Genomic DNA, 25,437 nt, shown 5'->3' on the forward strand with positions numbered 1-25,437 from the left:
CGAAACAATGTCTCACCCCATGATTATGAGGACCCAACTGCTTTTTAACGGGTTTCACTTTCATTGTTACTGTATTTCATAATTTCATCTTTATTCTTCTCACATCTACTTTAGTATATATATATTTTTTTGCTTAACGGCATTTAGCACATATTTGATTCACAACAGCGTTCACTCACTTCCTTTTGCTCTGTTCAACTTTAACTCTTTGTTTAATTATTTGTATGAAAATGTCTATATGAATCAAGTCTGTTTGATTTAGAAAGTTGTCAATGTAAATAGATATTGCTGAATTAGATAGGGTTTGGGGCATGGTGGCGGATTTGATAGCAATTCAAAAGATAGAAGAATGTCAGTTTGATGTTATTAAACTGATCATATAAATAATAAATAACTTTTTTTATACATATTTACATTAACATTTTTCAATGTTATATGCACATGTCAGTGCATGTTTTAGAATAAAATCCGCTGAAAATCCACACACAAATAAAAGTTTTTATATATTTCTTATAAGAATCCCTTCTTGACAGACAACATTGAAAATGTTAAATAGTTGATCATCATATTTTCTTGAGTGGAGATGGATGCCAACAAAGTTGAAGATAATGCAAACAGTTTCGTTTTTATTCTTTTAATGATTTACCATCATTAACATGGGTGACACTTTACAAACAGTAATTATTATTATTTTTCACAATTATTATTTGCTGATATGTTGCAAATAGTGCGTTTTCTATGATCAAATGCATGGCCATTAGTCAACACAGAACACACCCAGCGCTAATAACAAGCACAGTTGTATTAAAAGAAACCAATAAGACTAAAAGATGAACAATCCAAGTAAATGACACTTACTCTCGTCTGAATTCTTAGAAAAGCATTGGCATCAAAAGGCACTGTATCAGAAATAATTATCTCTGACGTCGGATAATACGCCGATGGAATAATTGCCGCCATTATTGGCACGGCTCCGGTACTTTCGAAGAATGCTGCCTGTAATAGTGGCGACCATTTTTCTCTGGTGACTTAATAGTAAACAAAAAATTGTCATCAACCCTAACCAGTGGAAACAAAATAAACTTGGTACAAAATAGTGGGGCCCTCTTCCACTGTTCTCTTTCAACAACAAAGCTCACAGATCATAAAAAAAAAGGCAGGAAGGTTAATCTGCTCCGTTAACCTCAGACCAATGTGGCTTAATTGTTAAGTGATCTGGGAACATGCTGTGGATTTGAAGTGTCACAACATCTTCTTATTGTTTGTACAAGAACTAACAATTCTGAAGGATTCTCTGAATTATATTTAAATCTGCTTCATTAACCAGACATGAGGCCTTGCTGTTTGGGGACCTAACAAATAATGTAAATGGCATTTTGATATACAAATATGTTGTGAATGCCTGCTATCCTCAGAATAACACCGTCACTCTTACAGTGACAGATCAAAATCAATTTGAAGTAAAAAAAATAAAAAAAAACCTTCCTGGACCCAAACAGACACGTTAACTTTCTCTGACACTAAGCCGATTTTTATCACAACATTCAAAACAAGTCATATCATAGCAGAAGTGTGTATATCCCAGTATCTGGCTGTGGTGTAGAGCAGCTGTACATGCATCGATACATGGAACAAGTGCTCACATGATATTTGCAAAGTCGCACACGTGCAAGAGTAATTGTATGTATGTGGGACCTTTTTTTTATGTGTATTTATGCATTTCTTTACAGCTGCCTTCATTAAGGAGTTTAAAATCTCCATGGCACATTGTAAAGATAACCCAGAGAGTTATCCATGACGTTTGAGTCACAGTAGAAAGATAACACTTGGTTTTGCAAGGCATTTTAACAATATCACAAAGCAGCAAGGTCAGTACTAATAAGCACCTAGTACGGAGGCCCTTAAGTCCCAAATGGTGATATTCTTTTATCTTGTGCACACAAGATACATAACTTGTCTGCACACAATACATTGCTTTAAAATGTGTCTTTCCTGGTTTCAGATACACACAGCCACTTTGATGGAGAGAACTCAGCGTATCAAGTTCTATCTTCACTTATGTCACACAATGAAACTACTGCAGCTGTAAAAAGCTATGAAGCAACTTCCCTGTGGTTTTCAATACATGCAGACTGGACTATACAATTACTAACTTTTACGACAAGGTTATCTTGTGCAGACAGGATATTGACCACGTGGGAGTCAATATCTTGCATTAAAACATAATAAATTAGATCACGTTACAAAATCCACAAACTGTTTTAAAAACTCAAGACTAGTCATAAAATCCGTTTTAAAACGGAAGATTTATAAAGTTTGATGTGTAAAAACCAATACAAACGTGAAAGCTGAAATAGGAAAATTAAAACCCAAATAGAATCAGGGAAGGCTTCACGACACCTAGTGAGAGATCACTGACTCACCTCGGCACCAAGATATTTATCTATACAAGTTATCTTGTGGGCACAAAAAACACACAAAAATATATAGAAATCACCTGTCAGGACTTTAGCGGCTCCGTACCAAAGAAATGAAGTGGAAATGCAGGGTATTTCTATCAATGCTGAATTCCATCCAGTCTACTCTAGTCCTCTTAGTATTTTCCTGTCAGGCCTGGAGATATGACGATATAAATAAAATATATTTTTTTCTCCATTCCTCAAAATGACTTAACTGACCCTCAACACTTAAGTGGAGAACAACAGCTTACACTTGCATGAGCCTTTCAATAAAAAAAAGAAAAGGAAAAGGCTATTGTTACAGTAACAACTCCACCTTTGACTTATGTGAAATGTAAAACTAAACAAAGAAACAAAACCAAATCCCCTGGATACACACGATGCCAGTGATGATGACATGTAACAGTAGTGGTGAAAGAGGCTGACAACATTCATGAGCATCTGGGATAAAATTTAATTTCTTACCATTTTCAATGGCAGCAGTTGACAAAGGGTCTGAATAACAGTTTTAATCTTTTAGTTGATCCTTTATAAAAACTGGTATTTTTCTTGGTCAATCTTTTTTTTTTTTTTAAAGTGCAACCACTGAGAGCAAAGTTCAAACTTAACTTTAACTGAATGATATAAATTTGGATAAATATATACTGTAATTCTGTTGGATGAGCCCACAAAATGTGATTATTATTATTATTAGTCAGTTAGTCTTCTGTCAGTGACAATGCAACTCAACGATCATTATTTCTAACTTGAAGGCGACAAAACACACAATGTTTGGAACAGTGACTGTAGATTTGTCAGTGTTTAGCTTTCTCCATTTACAATGGAATCAGACATATTTGATGAGGAATTTTAATGGATGACACCATGTGCAGCAGATTTTGGTTCAATCTACTGAACATTTTGTCTTGTTACAAGTGTGGTGGTTTTGTTATAAAATCAAAAGGTAAAAATTACAAATGAAAGGCTTAAGCTTCATTTCAACTGTAAAAGCTTGAGAGTATTGATTTGGGAACTTTTGGGAAGAAAGTAGATATGTCAATTTTTTTGAAAGGTTTGTATTCCAAAAAGTCATCTTCTGTTCAGCACCATATATTTGGCAATTGTTTTTGTATACAACATTAATTGTCAGGAATTCCAGACATGGATGGAAAGTGATGTGTCATTTTATATTGTAACTTGTATGTAATTTTGATTAAGGAACAATAGGAACAATATCTCCATTTGGAAAGCTCACATCTGTCCACTTCACACACACATACCACCCCCCTGAAAAAAATTCTTAGATGCACACTTATAAAAGAGAAATAAAAAGTTCACAAACAAAAGCATAGGTGCAGTTTTCAGTGAGTTTTCCACAGGGTTTGCATGTTTAGGTAAGGCAAAGTAGAATTAGTTCTAAATGTTTTCCCTCTTGTTGGGGTGGGGAGGGGTACGTCATGGCAAGCTAGTGACAAGGGGGCACCTGTGCACATCTCGCTCCTTGTGGAAGACTTGTGATCTGTCTCGACCCGTTCTGTATTTTCTGGGGCTGCAGAGGCCCAGGCCATTTCAGGAGGGGAGTCAGTCGTCAATGTCCTGGTACATGTTGTCGTCAAAAGACCGCCCCAACGAAGGCTGTATTTTGTGCCGGGAGTACTTGAGCTGAAGCAGGTCTCCTACCTCGTTGATTACGCACAGAGCCTGTTGAGACATTCACACCAGAAGAAAAGCTGAAAAACCTGAAGGGCGATATGTGGCCTGAGCAAATATAAAAATACAAAAGGCAGGATTTGAACTGTCTCCTAAGATTAAAGCACAAACAGAAAAGACTTCCAACTCTAAAGCTGCAAATGGACGGAATATTTTGGTCCTATTGTGAAGGTGAAGCAGTGTTTGTTCTGGCTGAAACTCAGAGTTTTAGTTTATTCAGAGTTAAATTCAAACTCCTCTACATTTCAAGCTGGTAATAATAAACTTGACACAGGGGTGACAATTGTGACGTCACATTTGTCTTAAGATCACACACACAGTTCCTTGGAGGGATTATAAAATAAAGATTTGCCAGGGGTGGTGCACATTTACTACAGCTCAGTTACTGCAGATCACTTTTACAGTTTCAGACAGGAAACTGCTGCCAGCATCACCACAGACCAAGCAAACAGCACTTGTTTTGACTTAAAGCTGCATTAATAGGGTTTTGGCCGCTTGGGGGCAGTGCAACAAGCTGGAAACGAAACAGCAGTGAATGTGACAAATTCTGTAGGCTACTTGATTTGTATAATGTGTGAACAGACATTAGCATTGACTGCAATACTAGCACCCTAGTTCACATACTCCCTAAGGGACTCTGTAATCTAGAGTCTTTATCTACTACATACAAATCATCCGTGGACCAACAGAGAAAATCCAAAAACCACAACACCAATTGAAAACAATACAGTTGGTGTTGGGAAAGAAAGTGGCAGTGACTGTGACACAGATGGTCTGACAGGTAAACACGTTTTGCTATAAAGATCTCTAACTGCAGCTGGGCTGACTCTGTGAGACTTCCACCACTGGTCATGTAATGATTTATAACCTCATGGAGAAGTCCTGTTCATTTACGTGCATGACCAACATTCCTAGGGAATGAAGGGGATGCAAGGGAGCCAGAATGTGCAGGAGAATGTGTGACTAAATCAGGTAAATGGGTGACCATGGTTTATTGTATCTGACTTACTAGTTTATCAAAAGAGTCTATATCTCTACCTGCAGCTCTGCTATAATCTTTACCAACTTCTGCTAAAAAAACTTTCACAGGCATTTTTCCAACAGTGTCTGTCTGTGGCTGTGTGATGCTGGACAGTTAGTGAACCGTGGTTCTCACAGAGGACACTGAGGAAAGTGGTGGGAATGAACCAAAACAGTTGTCGGCTATAAAACGCAAAGAATAAACTGATCGCAGAGTCGGGTGATCATTCTCCTTCTCCTTTCTCCTCACACATTAGAGCCATTAATTCCATTGCCAGAAGTGATTAGTGCAACTGGAAGTAGATGCATCTTTAAATGAGTTTGCAGCAAATGTGTCTATTCATCTCCATCCTTGTCTCTCCATTAGCTTTGTGTGCATTAATGCAACTGAATGTCGGCGGCACGGAGGCTACAGAGTGATTTCAATTAAGTCCTCATGTCTATGATCTTATGGTGCGTTCATGTGGTATAATAAGACAAATTTGGTCACAACGGAGGAAATTCCTAATGCCATCTCAAGTTTAGCAGCTTTTTCACCTGGAGATAAATTCCCCAAACCCAGATCTAAATTAATGGGTAGCTACGTGAAAAATATACTTAAGTACAGGTACAAAGTAAATGTACTTTTGTTACATTCCACTACAGCCAAAATTGGAATTTGACAACTCAGTAAATGGGTTCTTCCAAGCAGAACTTGTGTGGGATTTGTTGTGTATTTAAAACTTGGATATAAATCGACACAAATAAAAGAGTGCGAATGAACTATGGAGAAGAAAAACAAAAGTTACAATGACATATCAAAGTGTGAGAGAGTGACAGGGAGGAAGGGCTAGTTATTAACAGAGAGGTTTTAGCACCAAGACAGACACAACCCTCCTCCGGTCTGCAGCTTATTTCATTGTATTTTTCCGTTCAAGAAGAGGAACAGGAGCTGATAACTAGACAGCACTTTCTGGAGACACACAGTCAGCATCAGAGGCAGCTGAGCCTCAAGGACACCCCAATTAGATATGAAATGTAGGAAAGTTCAGCCGCTGCGTGAGATGATCTATATTTATGTTTGAGTAAGAAAAGGACTGAGGAGAATCTTAGTTTGAGATGGTGAGTGGAAAGGGAATAGCGGTCAGCTCTGTGGTGAGCTCATATCAGTAAAGTAGAGTGGCCTTGTTAAGAAGTGTCACAACATATTTTATTGCTTGTACAAGAACTAACAATTCTGAAGGATTCTCTGAATTATATTGAAAGCTGCTTCATCAATCAGACATGAGGCCTTGAAGTTTGGGGACCTAACAAATAATGTAAATTACATTTTGATATACAAATATGTTGTGAATGCCTTCTATCCTCAGAATAACATTGTCACTCTTTGCTTCGAGCAGAATAACAAACTTATACATTTTACCACAAGGTTATCTTGTGCAAACAGGATATTGACCATGTGGGAACGAAAAGGAAGAGCGGTCAGCTCTGCGGTGACCTCATATCAGTAAAGTAGAGCAGCCCTTGTTGAGAAGAGTGGGCAGCTACTGTGATGTGATGCCTAGCCAATCAAAGGTCTGCACTTTTGTGGAGCTACACAATGAGTTTATTCATTTCAACTCATCTTCTCCTAAATCTCAGGTCTTATATTTTGACAGGGCCTCCATTAAAACGATGTCAGAGCCAGAGAGGCGGAAATCAGTGTGTCTGGAGCTACGCGAAGAATTTCGACCGATTTTAAATCTTTAAACAAGACTAGGCCCGACAATGGAATATTATAAAACACGTAGTACATATTACTGTGTCGCTCAGTAGTGAAAAGTAATATTTACCCTGTCGAGTATCTCTCTTGTGTGGGCGGCTGAGATGCAGAAGCGTGCCCGGGACTCAATGATGGGCGTGGCTGGGAAGCCCACGACCACCACCCCGATGTTCCTCTTCAGCATCTCCCTCCCGAACGCTCTGGTGGGACAAACATGGAGGATATGAAAAAATAAGTGAGTTACAGTGGGTTGTACAGAGTGGAGGACATTAACAGCAGGGGACTGTTATTTGTATTGTTCATAATTTTTTCCAGCAGAGAAGGGTTTTATACTCAAGATTGTGTTTTTTCCAAATACTGTTACAAAGTCAAACTCAACCTTCACCCTTAAAGATAAAACATACACAAATATATAAATAAAAATACATTAACTTAATGTAGATATTTGTAATGAATATCTGTATTCTAGATTTCATGAGATGGTCTTTTATTTGAATCTATGTAATGTGATAGAATTGAATCTGTACAAAATGCAATCTGTGTTTTAATCTGCTGGAAATGATGATTTCTTTTTAATAACAAACCCATCGATTTCACAACTGAAAGTAGCAGCTATGAGCAACAATCAAATTAAATCAAAGGGGCATCTGAAGAAATTAAATTAATTTGGAAAGCATCGTTACTGACATTTCACTCCAACTAATTATCCTTTAGAGTCGACATGATTTTTCAAAGGCACAGCTTCCTACTTGTCATATTACTACTATTTCAGAGATATGAATTAACTGATGGTGATAATTACTTCATCACTCTGATTATGATGATATCAGAGACATTACAAATAAACGTGTGGTATTCAGTTATTTTATCAGTTTATTGATTTAAGCTGTCCAGAGGGAGTGGGAGTGGGCAGAACCCCCCCCCCCCCTCTCTCTGAGCAGCAGCCAGTTTAAAGCTCCAGGCTCACCCTATCTTGGCAGGCATGTAGAGCATCATGGGTATGACGGGAGAGTCGATGTTGCCGTAGATGATGAAGCCCATGGCTTCAAGCCTCTCGCGGAAATAGACTGTGTTTTCTGCCAGCTTCCGAACACGATCACAGCCTAAAGATGATAAGAAGAACACATACTGTAATTAGAAGATATACTGTGTGTGTATAATTATTTAGAAGTGTGCTCACCAATAGTTTAAATAGCAGGAATGCACGATAGTTATCAGAGTATCAGATAAAGGAAAAAATATGTAATTTTTTATTATTTTGATAATGAAATTTTAGTCGATAAATAAAGTCGACGATTGCAATGATGTTTTTAACAAAACAAATCAAGTCAAGTCATCGGAAAAGTGGTCTTAGCCTCCTGAAGACTCACAATTGATACATTTGTGTATGTTTAACCCTTAAGTTCCTCGCTGGTCCATATTAACAGTCAGAGCCAAAACCCAGGCCGGGAGTCGTACGGGTTCAGATTCATTCAGGTTTTATACAGACAATTTGATCCGGGTCAGGTGCCAATCTTTTACTTGGGTTGGGTAAGTGAGGCACAGGTCTGGGTCCCATTTTTCACATGAGGGACGGGTCCGTGTTAGGTTTGGGTAGAGCATTTGCCGGCCTTTTTGTGAAGGACTCTAAGCTTTAATATGACATGGTTAAGTTCAAATTCGATACAGAGTTTTGTTTTACCACTGACACATGGACCTCTGCCATTAGTTAGCATCCTCAGTTAAATGTATTTCAGTGGCTGGATACAGACATGAGGTAATTTCTGTTGAGGAATTCTTGACCATCCTCACACATTACTGTATGCCTCTATATACTGTATATTATAGTATATCTGTACAGGAGAATAGTGCCTGTCTAATTCCACAGATACACCCTTCTCTCTCAAAGTAGTACTGGGGTCAGGTTATAGATAAAGGGCCAACCAACAGTACATTGTAGGGTATATGCTCAAGGAGTTTCAAATCTATTTCAGATCCGCCCATCATTAGTCATCTGTATTTAAACATTTTTTTAAATCCATATTATGCATCCCTATGAACTCATTGATCCTTGAAATGGGAACATGTAATGCACACAGTCAAAGGTTTCAGTCAGATGTTTCAGTTTAACTAAACTAAAAAAATCAATATAATAAGAAGTGCAAGAGTTAAAAAGGACCCTTAAAAACATGCTTTTTTTCTCAGATTTAATCTTTCTGGTTATAAAAAGAAAGGAAATCGCTCAGAGCTCAGCTGATGCTTTGAAAAGAAGTAAATTGACAAGCAGCAGAGAACACATTCACGAGACGAGTGTGGGAAAACATGATCCACCAGCAGCCAGGCACCATGGGGGGATCCAGTTCTGAGCTTCGCTGTATTGTTTTTATTCTCCCACAGCAGATATCTTCACTGCGTTCTTTGAAAAGCGATGGTTGCATCAAACACAAGGCACCAATCTCTTGTTTAGTGTGCACACACATTACGTCCCTGACTACACACAGAGAACTATTACATGCTGACTGTTGCAACCAGGTGAGAACAGATGACAAAGTGCTGACAGAAAAATCTGCATCAAAAATGAAAAACATTTTGGGAATAAAAAAGTAGAACGAAGGCAGATTGTTCCCTAACTAACATTTATCTGGATGAGCTTTGCCACAGTGCAGCGGAGTGGAAAAACTCAAATAATCAAAGTCCAGGTTATAACTTTTCACCCACTAACAGTAAATATAAATGAACTAATAAATTATTACCAACTGTGAACATTTTGAAAGGAACACCATTAGCTGGAGGTGTGTGTGTGTGTGTGTGTGTGTGTGTGTGTGTGTGTGTGTGTGTGTGTGTGTGATGTCATTTTAATTATTAATCTAAATTACCAGCCCTGCTCTTACAGACCGACACCTAGGACATCCGTTCAATACAGTTAACTGCAATTACCTTCTTGAACTGACCTCATTGCTTCAGATGGACTTAAATCAGTGTGTTACCTTTAGGTTTAAATTATAGTTGTTGAGACGTTATCAGGTCTGTCCTTATAACAACATATTGCCATGGCTGACTTTCTGTTCAGCCAGTGAAGGAGATGGACTTGTACACATGGGGAGGATCAGATCGAGAGAATAAGACCGTCAAATAGTATTTGATAAAAATGGTCTGTATTACTTTCCCATTAATATCAACTAAAAAAAGCTTTTCAGTAGAAGTGCATTCACCCATTTACACACACACACACTCAGACAGCATTTCTGTATACAGCACTTGTTCTACCACATCCTTCATACACTGTGGACACAGCCATCAGGAGCAATTACGAGTTCATTATGTTGTCCAAGGCCACTTTGAAATGCAGACCAGAGGAGCTGGGGATCGAACTAACCATCTGCTAAGTGGACCATCCTCTCCACCTCTTTAGACACCCGCAAACATTTACAAAATAAAATGTAGGACCCTCTGGTCATTGAGTGTTTCAGGTTGGCCAGTACACTGGTGTCACAGCAAAACATGACATGGATTCTACAATACCTTCACCACCATTAAAAATAAAGAACCTACTTATGTCAAAAGTGCCATAAGCTTAAAAAGATGAGTGGAGGGGTTTTTACTTTTTCCACATGGAGCAAAATACAGATTTTGTCGGCCAGGTTTAAATAATACGTTGATATAATACCAACACCATCCAAAAAGTGAAAAATATCGTGATATTTATTTTAGGTCAAATCCCTGAAACTGTTAAGTAACTCGATTAACTAAGTTAACTGCAGGTGGGAGTTGAATAATATGAACTTTACTTCTACTCCCTTGTTTGCTGAATAGCTGATATAAGATGAGGTAGTAAAGGTCAATGTGGAATTTGACTGGTTAGCACTGACACCTGGTGGCATATGATGAGCATTGCAGAAACTAGGATAGAATTAATGTAAGACGGGCATAAGAAGCAGCCTGATGTGCTGATTGTGATGTGAATATTTATGTTTTTTTGAGAAAAATATGATTTAGTGTTCATTATAATATCCATCATATTTAATGAATTACCCTTCTTTGTTCTTTCTCCATTACGGTTTTCTAGTCAGATGAAGTGCTCTCTGATTTATTTTAATTTCAAAACTTTTAATCAGATTTCCCAGAGTAGAGCATCTGACCTTGTTATGCTCCCATACATTTTTAAATGAGTCATAAATGTACCTTTAAAAATTGAATGGTTAAATAAGCTTTTTGAGTTCAGCATTTGAAGGAACTCATGTCAATAACTTTATTAGGCATGACCTCTTTCTATTGTGAACACATCAAAGGGATCATCTTCTTGTTGTGGCAGGAAAACAGCAAAAGCTTGTTTCTTCTTGTTTCGCTTCACAAAATGTGACTGTCTTGACTTGTCTTTAAGTATCTGTCAGAACTGGTTCAATACTGTCACAAACATCTCCAAGGTTTTATTACAAACTCAAATAGAGCTGCTCTTAACCACAGAATCCTGCTGTAATTCAGAGTCCTTAGAATTCATTTTTAAAGAGTGGAAAATTAGGACTAGTGTAATAAAAGATAGAGGACATTAGATCCAGTTTATGGTGCTTCAGAGATTAAATGATTTTACACATTATGTGAACATCTTTTTTTATTGGACTTACCTATTGTTGTGCCATCCTCTCCCATAATGCACTTCATAGAAGTGAGGATTTGCTCCACCACAGGAGGAGACATGGAGGCGGCGTAGACTGCACTGTGGGAATGGGAGCGCAGGTACTCAATAAGATCCTAAAGCCAGCAGATACACAGGAGGTTTGAGTAAATATTCATGAACAACACTGATTGTATTACTCTACACTCTGAACCCTGAGCACAGGGTTATTTACATGTACTTCTTTACCCGTGTTTCCTACTGGTTGAGAGTATGCTTGTGGTGGTGGGTTGCATGCTGGGTGACCTAGCTCATTTGATATTTCAGATGTCCCCTTAACAACTCACATGCAGAGTATGTTATTTGCGTATGCTATAACTTACATATGTTCCCTAAACAGCTGCTCAGAGACTGTAGTTTCAACTTAGTTACTGTAGTGCATACAGCAGAGACAGGTCTGTTTCAATGAATGAGTTAGTTTGAAGTAAAGCCTTCTGATTTACCCAAACTGAATGATTTTATCTATCTGTATGTGCGTTTAAGGGGAATTCCGATATTTTTCCTTTTTTTTATGCAAATGTGTAAATGAATGGTACTTACAGAAGCTACAACTACTTCAAACGTTTTTTTAAGTACAATTCATTAACACACCTACATTTTACACCTTACATTTAACATGGGTCCAAGGTTGAATAATTCCCCTCTAAATTACGTAGGAAACTATATGGTGGGAAACAGATTGTAAGAATATAAAAGGCTCAGACATTCAATGCAAACGTTTATGCAGTAAAGTTGAGGAAATGTAGATCTGACAAAAAGCTATAAAATAAATGACTTCTCAGATGTTTGTACTTCCAAATCCAGGTTATTTACACCTTGTTGTCAGCTACATCCTGCAGCTTGATGACACCTTTTTACATTAAACATTCATGCATTATGTCAGCTTTCTGAAAAATGAATAATAAAAACTGAGAGACTGCCGTGAAGATGGATAGAGGAGCTGACAAGACGCCATTACACATTTTCATTTGTTTTAACAATCAGCTACACATGTGCACCTGGTCACAGCTCGTTGAGGAACGTTTGAGATCTGAGATGTCTCAATCTGTTCAACATTTCACTGGGACAAAAAGTTGTTTATGTCTCTAACTCAGGATGAAGCTCGTCTTGAATAGCTGCTGTCATTCAGCGATGTGACATGGAAGATGGCTAATGCAGGGTGGAAGAACTGAATGGCTGTAATTCGACACTAACTTTTGCACCTAAAGCCCTTTTGATAAAAAGCAGTACTGTAAACGTACTGTTCAACACGAGTATTTGATTTATACAAGGTCATTAAACTATTAACAGTAAATACTGTGACTTGCTGACCTGAGTTCAGCTGATGCTACTGAATAATAGCCCACAATCCTTCATCCTCACCCGTTTCCCTGCAATATATCCCCCTGCAGCACCAAAGCTCTTGGTAAATGTGCCCATCATGACATCCACGTCATTGGGATCCAGGCCAAAGTAATCGACCACACCTCTCCCTCTCAGCCCCAGGGCCCCGATGCTGTGGGCTTCGTCGACGTAAAGGTAAGCCTGGTAGCGCTTCTTGAGGGCAATCACCTCTGGCAGGCGGACTATACTGCCCTCCATGCTGCAGGGAGGAAAAGGTAAAGTCTTACAGTCAGTGTCACGGAAATTTCCTGATGTGTTCATCTTCATTGTTTCCTGAAAAGTGAGCTCAAGGATAAACTCTGTGTTGCCGAATAAACTTGATCGGTATGAGCAACACATAACTCAAGTGTCATATGGGTACTAATTACACAAAGGTCTGTCTGTCCGTGGAAAACATATCTAATGGAATGTTGAGATATTGCATGAGGAAGTGCAACGTGGACATGCCATAAATTCAATCTCAGTAGAATGTGGATAAACAGGGGATCAGTGCTCTGTAGCGCTCTAACATGGTGGTTTTGACAGTTGGCAGATATGAAGGTTTTTCTGTTCTCTTGTAGTTAATCTGCTACTGCACCTGTTTGTTAAGTCTTGTAAGCCCATGCGGGCTGGGGCACATTTTGGTGCTCGACACCTTTAAAAAAAAAGGAGACCTTTAAAGCTTCTAGTTTATAAGGAGAATGGATGAATTACCTGAAAATGCCTTCCACCACTATGAGGATCTTCTTCCATGGTCTGTGAGTCCTGGGCTGCCCGTGAACTATGGCTTCTCTCAGCAGTTTCTCAAGCTTCTGCATATCTAACAGGAGTCAAGAGGCCGAAACATTAGATCTGAAAAGGTTGCTGACCATCAACTGCTAATAACACAAATATAAGTAATTAAATTTAAACATTAAAGATAAATACTCTTGTATCATAGATCCTAATCCAGCTGGATTTTTCACTAAATTACATCAAACATGTTATCTGTTCAAAAAATAAGCAAAGGTTAGCTGGGCCACATAATATTATAATATGATTTTAGCTTTATTTATTATATTATTAAATAGGCCAATAATTTCTCTACAACTAATAATACGAACAATCATATAAACTCATAATCTGAGCGTCTCACGTGCCATAGGAACAAGATCTACCCTTATGAGCAAGTGTAAGGATAAGCCACAGACTGTATATGAAGATGGACGATATGACTGCTCCACAAATGTGAAGCCAAGTATCTTGAAACCTCCTCCATGTTAATTGATGGGACGTGGACCAAATTAATAAAATAAAAGTACGGGTTCAATCATTTTTTCTCAAAGATGGATTTTCTTATCTCGCATAGTTCACACTGATGAATGTCCAACGGCAAGCGAAGTGATAGAGTGAAATGTCATGATTGACAGCTGAGACTGACTTGCGCGTGTTTTGGCAGCAACTCGATACCACAGCTCCATGTCCAAAACACTTTATCAGCAGACTCTTTATCATCTTTATATACAGTCTATGGGATAAACACAGTCCAATTATTTCAACTGTGCACATTTTCCAGCTATCTAACTATTTCTAACTAATTTATCATCATTTATGCATTTCACACATTGTCATGTAAAAAACATCTTCAGGTTATATAGAACTAATGTTTAATATATAGTACTATGTAATAAACATTTTGGCTGTCCTCTAAAATGAAATGATGATCTGAGAGCCATAGAATTCACAGTTATATTATCAGCTGTGACTTACTTTCTTCTGTATAAATGAATGTGATGAGAACAACAGAGACGTACTGCATTTGCAGGGCTACGTAAAATAAAAACAACATTACTCGGGGTGTATCGATAAACTGGGACGATAAAAGTAATGAGAGAAAGATGCAGTTGGTGAAGGTAAAATCAAAGCACTTGAGCCGAGGAACTGAAATAGACACAAAACTGCAGCTGGACAGAGAAAATAAATAGAGCTATAAATGTAATTTATAGTCAGACAGAGTCGGACCTGTTTGTAATCACAGACTCACTGTTGTGTTTGAAGACTCGGATGGTGGACCCAGAGAGTCTGGCTCCCAGGACCAGTGACGCATGGTTCAGTTCATCACTCAGGATCAGACAGCCCTGCAGGACACCACACCAACATCAAATCGCATTCATTATTTATATATATATATACATATATTTGTTTTTATAAGCACATAGTGTTACACATGTTGACCTACTTAAAAATATTGTTTGGTACAAATCATTTTATGCCTGGTTTGATATTTAAGGTGAGCCGCTGGGCGACTATGTGATATTTTCACCAGCAGATTTGCATATTTTCAAAGCAGCAGGCTGGCAGTCTCAGTAGAAAGTATGAGAGCTGTACCAAACAACACCAGCTAGGTGTTGAAAGCATCTACCTGCCAAACAACAACAGCAGCAATGTGACAAAACAGACAAGGTGAGAAATAACAAAGCCCTCAGACCAAATACACAATCAATCAAATCACGACTGCAAAGAGTGCACAGAGTTTCCTCTTGATATGATGCCAGACAGTGGTCTTGTGTCTCTGTGTATTTAGAGCTGCTGGTGACCTGTTATGGAATGCTTTTTACAGATTGTATTTAACACTGTACCAACCAGAGAGCTGGGTTGTAAACATATTTCAAACTTAAATCCACTAAATTTAAAGAAAGGGGTGATAGTGAGGGAGAGGACAGAGAGAAAGTTCTGCAACAACATACATACAGGACATCTGGTTGGGAAATAAAAAGGAAGCAGAGGAGTGGAGATACGAAATGTGTGCTGCAAGAATAAATCCCAGCTCTGTCAAGGAACCACCTGCGCTCTTACCTTGCCAACCAGCGCTGGTATGTTCATGGAGTTGGTCGCGAACCCCATCCCAAACACCATAGCTGACTCCACGCCAAGGAATTCCGCCATCAATTTCTCCATCTCCTCGTGACAGTCCAGGTTGCCTGAGATACAGACACATGAGAGGTCACCAAGAGCACAAACCAATAAGCAGAGTACAGTTGCTTCATTACTGTACTTAAGTATATTTTTCACGTATCTGTACTTTATTTGAGTAGATATATTTTCAGGTACTTTTTACCTTAACTCCACAACATTCGGCTACATGTGTGTTGTGTTACATGTTCACATTGTTACCAAGGAGGTTATGTTTTCTTCTGTGTTTGTAAATAAGTTTGGGGGGGAAGAGTCTGTTTAGTTCTGTCACTGATCTGGATCAAGGGCTGGAATTTCTTTCATTTTCTTTAACATTGCAAACTTTTAACATTTTTGTTGATTTCTCAGAGAGAGTGAGTGACAGTGTGTGCCATATGGTGTCAATCCAAATAAAAATCTGGATCTAGTGAATTTAAATGTAGTTTCATGGTAAATGGTCTGTATTTAAATAGCTGTTCTAGTCTTGACCACTCAAAGCGCTTTACAGTACAGTTTATTGCCATTCACTCATTCACACACACATTTTAAAAGGTTCAGTGTGAAAGAGGTGAAGGGGATCTATTGGCAGAAGTTGAATACAAAATAATCCTAGTGATGTTTTCACCAGTGTGTTTCATCTAAATTGTTTTCTGTACCCTATAATGGGCTATTTTAAAAAAATATATTTACATCTCTACGGAGGCCGCCATGTTTTTTACAGTAGTCTAAAGGTAAGGTGAGGTGAATTCAGCTGCAACATGCCATTTCAACACTAGATGTCACTAAATTCTACACATTGAACAATTATTACAGTGCATTATGGGAAGTACTTTTTCTTCTATGAGATAAGTATCTTGCCCAAGGACACCTCGGCATGCAAATGGGGAAGACTGGGATCGAAATGCCTGAAGGTCACAAGTGCTCCCCCTTAGCCTGCAGCACCCTCTCATGACGGTAATATTGGGCCTAAGCTGACTCTACTGAGTGCTGTTCTAGTTGAATAAATTTAAAAAAGTAATCAATAACGAGAGGGGAATTGGGTTAAGGGTAGGATCCACTGATCCAATCAGAGTTGGCACATAGCATTAGACCCCGCCTCCTGCAGCAGCATCACTGATAAACATCTGAAATTGGTTCAGAAGAGGCCACCACAGTCATGATGATGAAATAGACACATACACAGTACTTTTAGTACTTCAAGCATATTTAAAAGCAAATACTTACTTTGACTCAAGAAGTGAAGGGGTACTTTTGTCATAGTACAGTTTTGTCTATTCATATGTTCTTTTACTCAAGAATTTTTTTTTGAATACTTCCTCATCCACTGCTAATAAGAACCTCTGAAGACAAGTGGCTTCAGATAGGAAATTTAAAAAATAGAAAACTGAACAAAGTACTTACAGAGTAAATTACAGCTACATAATGCCAATATTTCATGTATCATAAACTCAATCTGTCTCAGTGTTATACTATATGTAATTTCCTGTACAGTCAACTTCTGATATTTCCAGCTGACAGCTCTTATTGAGCAAGCACACACACACACACACACACACACACTATGGCACTATCAAAATGTGGACAGGCTTCCTCTCTGGGCAAACAGAGAAGCATCACTGGTTATACACTTTGAGTAAATATCTGCAAACCAGATGGTGGACTTCACTTTGTCCAAGCTCATCCGGAGCTTATCTGACCTGCTCTTCCTGACATACATTTTAAAGTAAATACAAACCACTTTAGAGACCTCAGTCCTTATTTACAAGTTCTTAAAGCTACATACTCTGGTTAATCTTTGGTCGTTTTAGTCAAATCCAGTACATGGGATTCTTTAATTAAGATAATCCGATTTTTAAATAACAGTATCTTTTTATTTCAATTATAAATGTAAATCTTGTTCTTATAATATATTTTTTTTCCTTTTAAAAAATATTTAATCAGAGCCCTTAGATGACAACTGATCATCTGACCTTTGCTAAATGTAAATAAATATTTAGGGTTAACAATACACTTTTGAGCTTTTGCCAAATAAGCTGTGGAGCAACATTTATTATGAGTGGGCCTCCATTTTGTTTGTATTGTGCACATGCAGGAGACAGTGAAGAGGGACACTGGTAGATTGCAGAAAAGAAGGGAAAGATGCTCAATTTGAAATTGCAAAAGCGTTTTTTTAAAAACTGTGCCGAAACAATTAGTTGGTGATTCAGATTTAGAAAACAAGTTAATGCAATGTATTTAGAGCTGATCAGGATGCCTCTAGGTAAGATGGATGGTAACTGGTGGCCCACTGGCAAAGATAACTGGCCCCCCAAAATAATTGTGAGTATCTGTTGTTTTTATTTCAACATATCGGACTGACAGACATTTACGCATGTCGCTAGTGCTAAAAGTAAAAGCATTTTGTTAGCATATTTTATTTTGAAAAGTTGTTGGAAGCAAGATTACCCACAAATAACTGAATGTATTTCCATGAAAGTTGGTAGAGGGTATGGGTCAGGACAAAAGGCACACTTTTGGTTCAGATCCAGAAATGTATTTACCCTTTCTTTGACATTGACACCATTTCCATAGACAATAATGAATGGATCGTGATTAAAACAATTAGGCACTGACTTTACTCACATAATTCATAGATTCGTACAAGCCTCCAAAGGCTTTGTCAGAAAAACAGTTTGTTGTGCAGCAGAAATCAAGCATTAAACAGATGCTAAAATACTAATCCGTCAGTGGCAGCAGGAACAGTGGGTGTGTTTTGGTGTGTGTTTGTACCAATCTCCTGCCTGGTGCTTGCAACTCCGACGCCGTACTTCATGGTGACTTCTGCCGCAGAGTCAACACACGGACCTGTGTTCTCAGCAAAGCCCAGGTAATTATATGAGCCCAAGTTAATCACATCCGCCAATGACCGACCTGTGTACCTGGGAGAGAGAATCACACAGCGGAAACAATCAATGAGGGGAAGCCAATGTTTTTTCAAGCAGACTGCTGGTACCAAAAAAATAATTGAAATGGATTGAAAAGCTGGATTGCATCAAGTGCTCATTGTTTTTCCAATCTTTCCGGTCTCGTAGAGTATCTGACATAATGTGAGATGCAGCTGTGCCCTCTTTCTCTGACAGGGACCACATGATCTCACATTTGTGCTTTTCCTCCTTTCTTGTCATAGTGTGTGAGGTCTGACCACACCTTCCACCACGAGTGCTTCTCAGACCAGTGAGGAGTCATGATGACAAAACAGAAGGTTCTCACTGTCACAAGTTACATTGTGCATCAGTATAGTGAACTACATAGGAAATTGAGCCAAAGCAGAAGGAAATGATGCAAGTGGAGCTCTATCTGATATGTTGACCACTGCAGGCAGTCATGTGTCAGAGAAGTAGATTCAGCTCATATCAGTCAAGCCATGTAGCGAAGAAGAACCGTGGATATGCATTTCAAACTACATACAACTATGATCTCATCTAATCTGCACTGTGGGTATTGTTAAGATGTTTAACGTGTGATGCAGCTTGTTGCATGAGAATAACATGAAATCAATGGATTCTGTGTGTGTGAATGTCAAGTGAAAGTGACTAATATCAATGACTACATGCAAAGGTAGACAAGGTACAGACAAAACCTGCTCTATACAATTCAATTGATGAGCTAATAGACAAAAAGCATTTTCTCCCACGTTGCATACTATCACATCAAAATATTTACAGGTTCTGGAAAAACTGTGCTGAACATTGTTTTCTGATATGAAAACAAGGCAAAACAAAATGATATATGAATTATAAAAACAATTTTTACTCCGTTTATTTACATTATAGTTTATTGATTCTGGATTCTTGAGGGCAGCACTGATATAATTATATGAATTTGGATTACAATAAAAATGTTTAGGTTGATTTAATTTGTTTAATTATTATTAAGTATTTCCTACCAGTAGAATTAGCCAGTACCCAGTTCTTTTTCTCAGATGAAACATGGCAGTTCCAATTTGTAAAGTAACGTATGGTACAGTCATGAATAAAAGATAAAAGGCTTTCTCACTCAAACGTCCAGTTGTAGTCTCTGGACGTTCTTTCCATCAGCTCCATTTTGGCCCCAGGAGCACTGCATATGGGCCTGCTACAGTTGTCTCTGATCCGCATGTAGAGGTTCCTGGTGTAGAAGTTCTCAAAATCCTGGTAGAGGGGCACAAAGTCCTGGACATGGGCGAGTAAAGAGAACAGAGTCAGTGGGAGTCTAGAGGCTTGTGATCCGAGAGTGTAGGAATTTCTAAAAGTGTCCCGGTTTCTTTATGGAGTGTAAAAACTATAAGTTCCATCAAAATTCATGCCTCTCATACCTTTGGAAAGCTTGGCTCGAAGGAATTTAATCTCTGGAAATATAATCTTTAACATTTAAACACATGACTGGGAGAGGTGATTTTCCTCCCTTCTTGGAGGGAACATCTGTGGGATAACCTCGAGGAGATTTAATGACTTCCCTGTGTCTATTCCACAAGCTTCCTTTCCTCAACATAACCAAACACTTAAAACAATGGGCTTCTCTATCAAACATTACATAACTCAGGAAAAACAATCTCAACAGTGGGGGACACATTCCAAATGAGCTGATAACTCCACCAGTGGATGTGTGTTGACACAAATGCTATCTTAAACTTTCAAAACACTGCACATGATTGTGAAGAAAAGCACCTCAGAGAGGATATTTCAAATATTATTATCAACATCGAGTTTGCATGTGAGGCTCACAAATCTTTCCGAACTGTCCAGACTTTTCTCACCATATTTCCTGTTTGTATTATCACAGCTGATGAGATTTAATGTTCACTTCTTTGGTGAACTTCCTTTAAAATGTTTGACATCCGAGGTACCTGGGCTAATCCATCTACCAACTAATTCCACAAACGTCTGTCTGTCTGTATGTGGAAGACAAACTGATCAAACTGTTCATCTAATCGACTTCACCCTTGGCATATGTGATGTTAATTCCCCAGGGATGAGCAGTGTCAACTTTGGTGCCAATGGGACACTTGATACTTTAATATTAATAAACATCAAATTAACATGCAACCCGCGCTCTGTAGCAGTAAGTAAAAATGTCTCCCTCTACATTCGCAGATAAAAAAAGAAAGATATGTCCAACAGATTATTTTGATGATTTGATTTTTATTTTACCATAACTTAGAGACATTTATGGATATCATGGGTGTTGATCTCCATCATGGCAACAACATTCATGGAATCAATTTCCCTCTCAAGCAATTTGTCTTCAAAGTTAAAACACAGCAGTTGTTTTGTTGCTGTCAAACTTTATATTGAGCTGAATTGCAAATCTTTTATTTTGAAAGGTTGTGAACTTGTGTCTGAAGATTTCTGAAATAGCCAACACACAATGTAAAGTATAAAAAAAAACACAGCAGCAGCTAAGTAAATCATTCAAAGTTGACTTTAAAATCTTCATTGAAGATAAACCAGTTCGTATGAACCAAAAAATGTCTAACTTCACTCTGCCCAATTGACTGTTGATAAAAAAGTCTGCAGACAATGTCCAGCACACAGACAATAAAAAGTGATTTTTTGTTTATTATTGGTCAGTTTGATGAGGACTCACTAATAAGCTGCTAATGTTTGGAAGCTTTGTATTGTGGGATATCATCTTGGTTAAATCAGGTTAATAAAATTACAAATAGATCAGGTTTAATTGTCTGTGTGACCAGGCCCTGAGTTGTTTTTTTTTAAAACAACTGACTAATGACAGGACTGTGGCACTTCTGGGGCCCTTGCCTCACCTAGCAATTTCAGAATATAATCACAGTGTGTAAAGATGCACATACCACCAGGGTCAGTCAAACCACTTAGGACTGTTCACATGTTTGCTATGAACCAGGCAATAGGTAATTAGACCTCCATCCAGCAAATTATTAGATTTGATCACTCAACAGCCTGAAATGCACCCTGCATCCTTTTTTCTGCAACTTTGCTCGCAGCGTCGTCACTTCTCAACCAAAACTATGATGTTCTAGTCATAATTAAACGCACAGTTTGCCTCCTGCAACATGTCACGTGTCTGCCTTTTGAAATCTGCTCAACTTCAATTATTATAAAAGGAAAACAGTTTCCAAGATCCATTTTCTGTGTGTGGAAAAAAAACAACACTCCCAGGGTAATTACATGTGTGATGATTCATAAGTGCAAAGCTGCTTATATCAGTAAAAGCTTTTCCTTACTTGCCTTACTCTCATTCCTGTCTTTGTTTGTCTTCCTGTAACTGAACACATTGCTTCTGGGGCTTATCTCACCTTTTGCTCCTCCCTCTCGCTGGCGACGTTGCACTTCTCGATCTTCCAGTGACGGAGGAAGTCGCGGAGGTACCCGAAGATGGTCAGGATGCCGTAGCCCATGTAGGTGAACACCGCCACCAGCATGGGTGTCTCCTCAAACGTCTCGATAAAGGGCTGATTGTACATGCTGCCATCATGGGAGGATGTGCGGACCTAAGCAACATGGAAAACAGTCAAATCTACTGAAAGAAAATGAAAAGAAAAACACTACGAATGTTGAACAATGGTGAAGATGAGGTAACTATTGAGCTAATGGCTTTGGATGTTTATATTCGGTTAGTTTAAGTTTGGATTACTCTTTATAGAAATACTCTAGAAATAACATTTGAGTCCATCTGTTTTGCAGTATGCTATATAGTTTTTCAAAATAGTCATAATATAATGACAATAAAATTGTATGCAATCATAACAGGGTCTCCTTGCTGGTTATTCATTTTTTTATTTTTCTCAAAATGATGAATTTTTTAAAATTAAATTTCAACTTTATTTCCTCAACCAAGGAGGTTATGTTTGTTTCTTTGTTAGTTAGCAGGATTACAAACACTCCCCAGCTGATTTACATGAAAATTTGTTAAGGGCTGAGGCATGACCAAGAAGAATCCATTAAATTCTGGAGCGGATCCAGGGTTTTTATTACACTTACTATAACATGGTGAGAGAGGGCATGGCGGAAGTATACGCTCTCCACTAGTATTCAATTACTTAACTCTCCTAAAACATAACCTGATTCTTGAAATCTCAGATTATTATTTAATTAATATAAATATATTACAAGGTGTAATCAAGAAGGAGCAAAATACAGAACAACTTTTCAACCAACTATACAACAGGAAAATAACACACAGTTACCTAATGTACACTGGCAAAAACCCAGACTCCCCACTAATGTTTTACATGTTATACGCTATATAAATGTGCACTCTATTCTGCTGTGACTCCCTCTTCTGTTGTTGTAGTTGCCTGAGGTTGTAATTCACTCAGAGGGAACTTATAGCATGTGCAGCCAAATTGTAAGCGGGATGAAGATAAGGGCACCGCATTGAGTTCTTCAGCTATCGAGGGAAGAAAGCACTGGGGTCCGACTGCATAATAAGGGAAGGACAGAAACCCGCGAATCACACAGACAGTGCAACTCGCCTTCCCATCATGCTCTCCTCTGTGCTCATGGCTATTAGGCGCTACATGTGACCGGTCATGCCTCTCTCTCAAATACCTTAGAGAGCAGTCGCGCTGACATCTGCATGAACTGTGATCAGCTGAGATTCAGTCACCAGGCGCTCACTTTCTGAGCCTGTGTCGACACAGGTGATGACAAAACCTGTCCACTCCCAGTCTCTCCCCTTATTTTACTTGAGAATTTCAAACTTGAGATGACTATAATTACTTCACTTCTGCTGACAGCTCCTCTACTGAATTGTCATTATCACTCTCTGACGGACGATCCCTGAAAATGTTTTTTGCCTTTGTCATGGAGAAGAAAACTGACTCAAAAGAAGTTTTGAAGATGTGGAATTCTACTATTCAACCTCAACTCAACTTTGCTTTTAATGTTTGCTTACCAGATTCAAATTATTGTACCACAACATGTCTAAGAGTGTGACACCCATGTGTGCGACAGTATCTACTCATGTATTCAGAAGGGACCTGTTAATTAGGACAGGCACGGAGGGTGCACCCGAGTGTGGGAATTTCATTAGCGTCTTTGGAAACTGTTTTACAGCAGGCATGCAGTCTCAGTAGAGGAGCCTCAGACTGATCATGAGCACCGGCTCAGTGTCTCCATAATCACTAACTCATCACAGCTTCAGCCTTGAGATGTTAAGGCAGTTAACCACTTCAAGAAGCAAACAAAAGAAAGCCAAGCCAGTTTTATTACTGAGCCCTGTGGTATGCGCATCATTACACACTCTGAAATAGTTAAGAGTTAGACCAGGGGTGAGGCACCCTGCTGACAGCTGATTGGCCCCAGAAGTGCCCCTGTCCTGTCAGTAGTTAAAAAACTGGTCACACGTACAAAGATGTGTCAGTAGTAAACCTTCGCCCCTTGTTAACCTACAACATTTTGCAAACGAGCAGGCGGTAGAACATTTGCTTCCTGTGCCAAGAAAAAAATAAAGCAATGGGGCGAGTGCCAATCGAACACAGATCAGGGGCTTTTGTCTGCGACCGGCAAAGTGGGCTGAGAATTGTGTTGACTGAACAAGGCTCTACCAGCAACACTTATAATAAACATGAGATCGGCCTCAAGGGAAGTACACAAAGGGCTCCTACAAGGAACAATTTTCAAAATACCCAATAATCTAATAATTAAGGAGGTGCGGCCTCACCCAAAACTACAGAGCCAAAAAGTAAACAAGGAAAAACTAGAATGTGCAGCTAAGTTCATCAGGACTCCTGCTAAAGGAAAGTCGTATTGACCAAACAGGTTTTTTATCATATTGTGAAATGTCAACTCTCCCAGTTGTCAAATCGACCTTCCTCTTGTGAAACGACTGGGGTGACGGTCTGTAGCGCAGTATAAACCCATTCTCATAAAGTGGAGATTTCGTTGCATTGCAATACTGCTCTGAAAACAACAACCACGCCGAACTGAAGAGCGTGTCGACATGATTCAGAGGGACACTTTGAGTCATGCTGTGGGGGGGAATAGAAACCAGCAGGGAGCGGGAACTCTTAAATCCAGCGTGTTCGAAAAGGAGTCTGGTGTCGTGTCTCGATCACAAACTAACGGATGTTATCTGCATGATCGGAGCAATAAATCCTCGATCGTGTTACATCCCGTTACGCCGGAGTTGTTACGAGGACAACAAGATGTCAGCCTGGCAGCAGCGGGGTCTCGCACCGTGGATGCTTCCCCGGGCTCCGGCAGACTCTCCTCCCCGTCCCATCCCCGGGCCTCACCTCCTCCTCCTCGGGGTGGCAGCGGCGCTTGCGCTGGGGCTCGTGGCAGCGGTGGAGGCTCCTCGCGAAGCCGTTCCTCTCCGGCTTCAGCCCGTTCTTCACCCGGGGACACCCCTCCCCGGCGGGGGGCTGGGTGGCGGGGCTCTCGGTCATGGCTGGCGGACGGGGCGTGGAGCCGCGACGGGAACTGGCATGAAGGGGACACGGGGCTGTGGCCGCGGTGCGAGGCGGTGACAGCACCCGGGCTGCGGACGATTCCGGCCGGGCAGCAAACTCTCAGGCACCGTCACACTCACACACATGCAACTCTCACATGCAACTCTCACTCACACACACACACGCCGCACGC

At 39.3% G+C, this 25,437-nt stretch overlaps 1 protein-coding gene across 1 annotated transcript; it reads right to left on the reverse strand.

Moving 5' to 3' along the window:
- Positions 1–618: 618 nt before the first annotated feature.
- On the reverse strand, positions 619–25,437 carry LOC133014906 (serine palmitoyltransferase 2-like). The gene is made up of 12 exons (XM_061082120.1): positions 25,089–25,437; positions 22,146–22,340; positions 19,889–20,043; positions 18,623–18,771; positions 15,758–15,882; positions 14,946–15,039; positions 13,637–13,742; positions 12,923–13,142; positions 11,511–11,637; positions 7,877–8,012; positions 6,980–7,109; positions 619–4,139 (listed from the first exon to the last, which is right to left on the reverse strand). Exons 1-12 carry the CDS (start codon positions 25,239–25,241, stop codon positions 4,020–4,022), a joined length of 1,710 nt encoding a protein of 569 aa, XP_060938103.1. The 5' UTR covers positions 25,242–25,437; the 3' UTR covers positions 619–4,019.

Source organism: Limanda limanda, chromosome 12 (assembly GCF_963576545.1).
Source record: "Limanda limanda chromosome 12, fLimLim1.1, whole genome shotgun sequence".
In the NCBI taxonomy this organism is placed as follows: domain Eukaryota; kingdom Metazoa; phylum Chordata; class Actinopteri; order Pleuronectiformes; family Pleuronectidae; genus Limanda; species Limanda limanda.

Bases quoted from the DNA above. Each gene is read 5' to 3' on its own strand.
- LOC133014906 (XM_061082120.1), bottom strand. From the start codon at position 25,241: ATGACCGAGAGCCCCGCCACCCAGCCCCCCGCCGGGGAGGGGTGTCCC. The intron at 22,341-25,088 runs GTGAGGCCCGGG...CATGTTGCTTAG, and splicing joins GCCACCCCGAGGAGGAGGAG to GTCCGCACATCCTCCCATGA. The intron at 13,143-13,636 runs GTAATTCATCCA...TCCTCCCTGCAG, and splicing joins GTGGTGGAAGGCATTTTCAG to CATGGAGGGCAGTATAGTCC.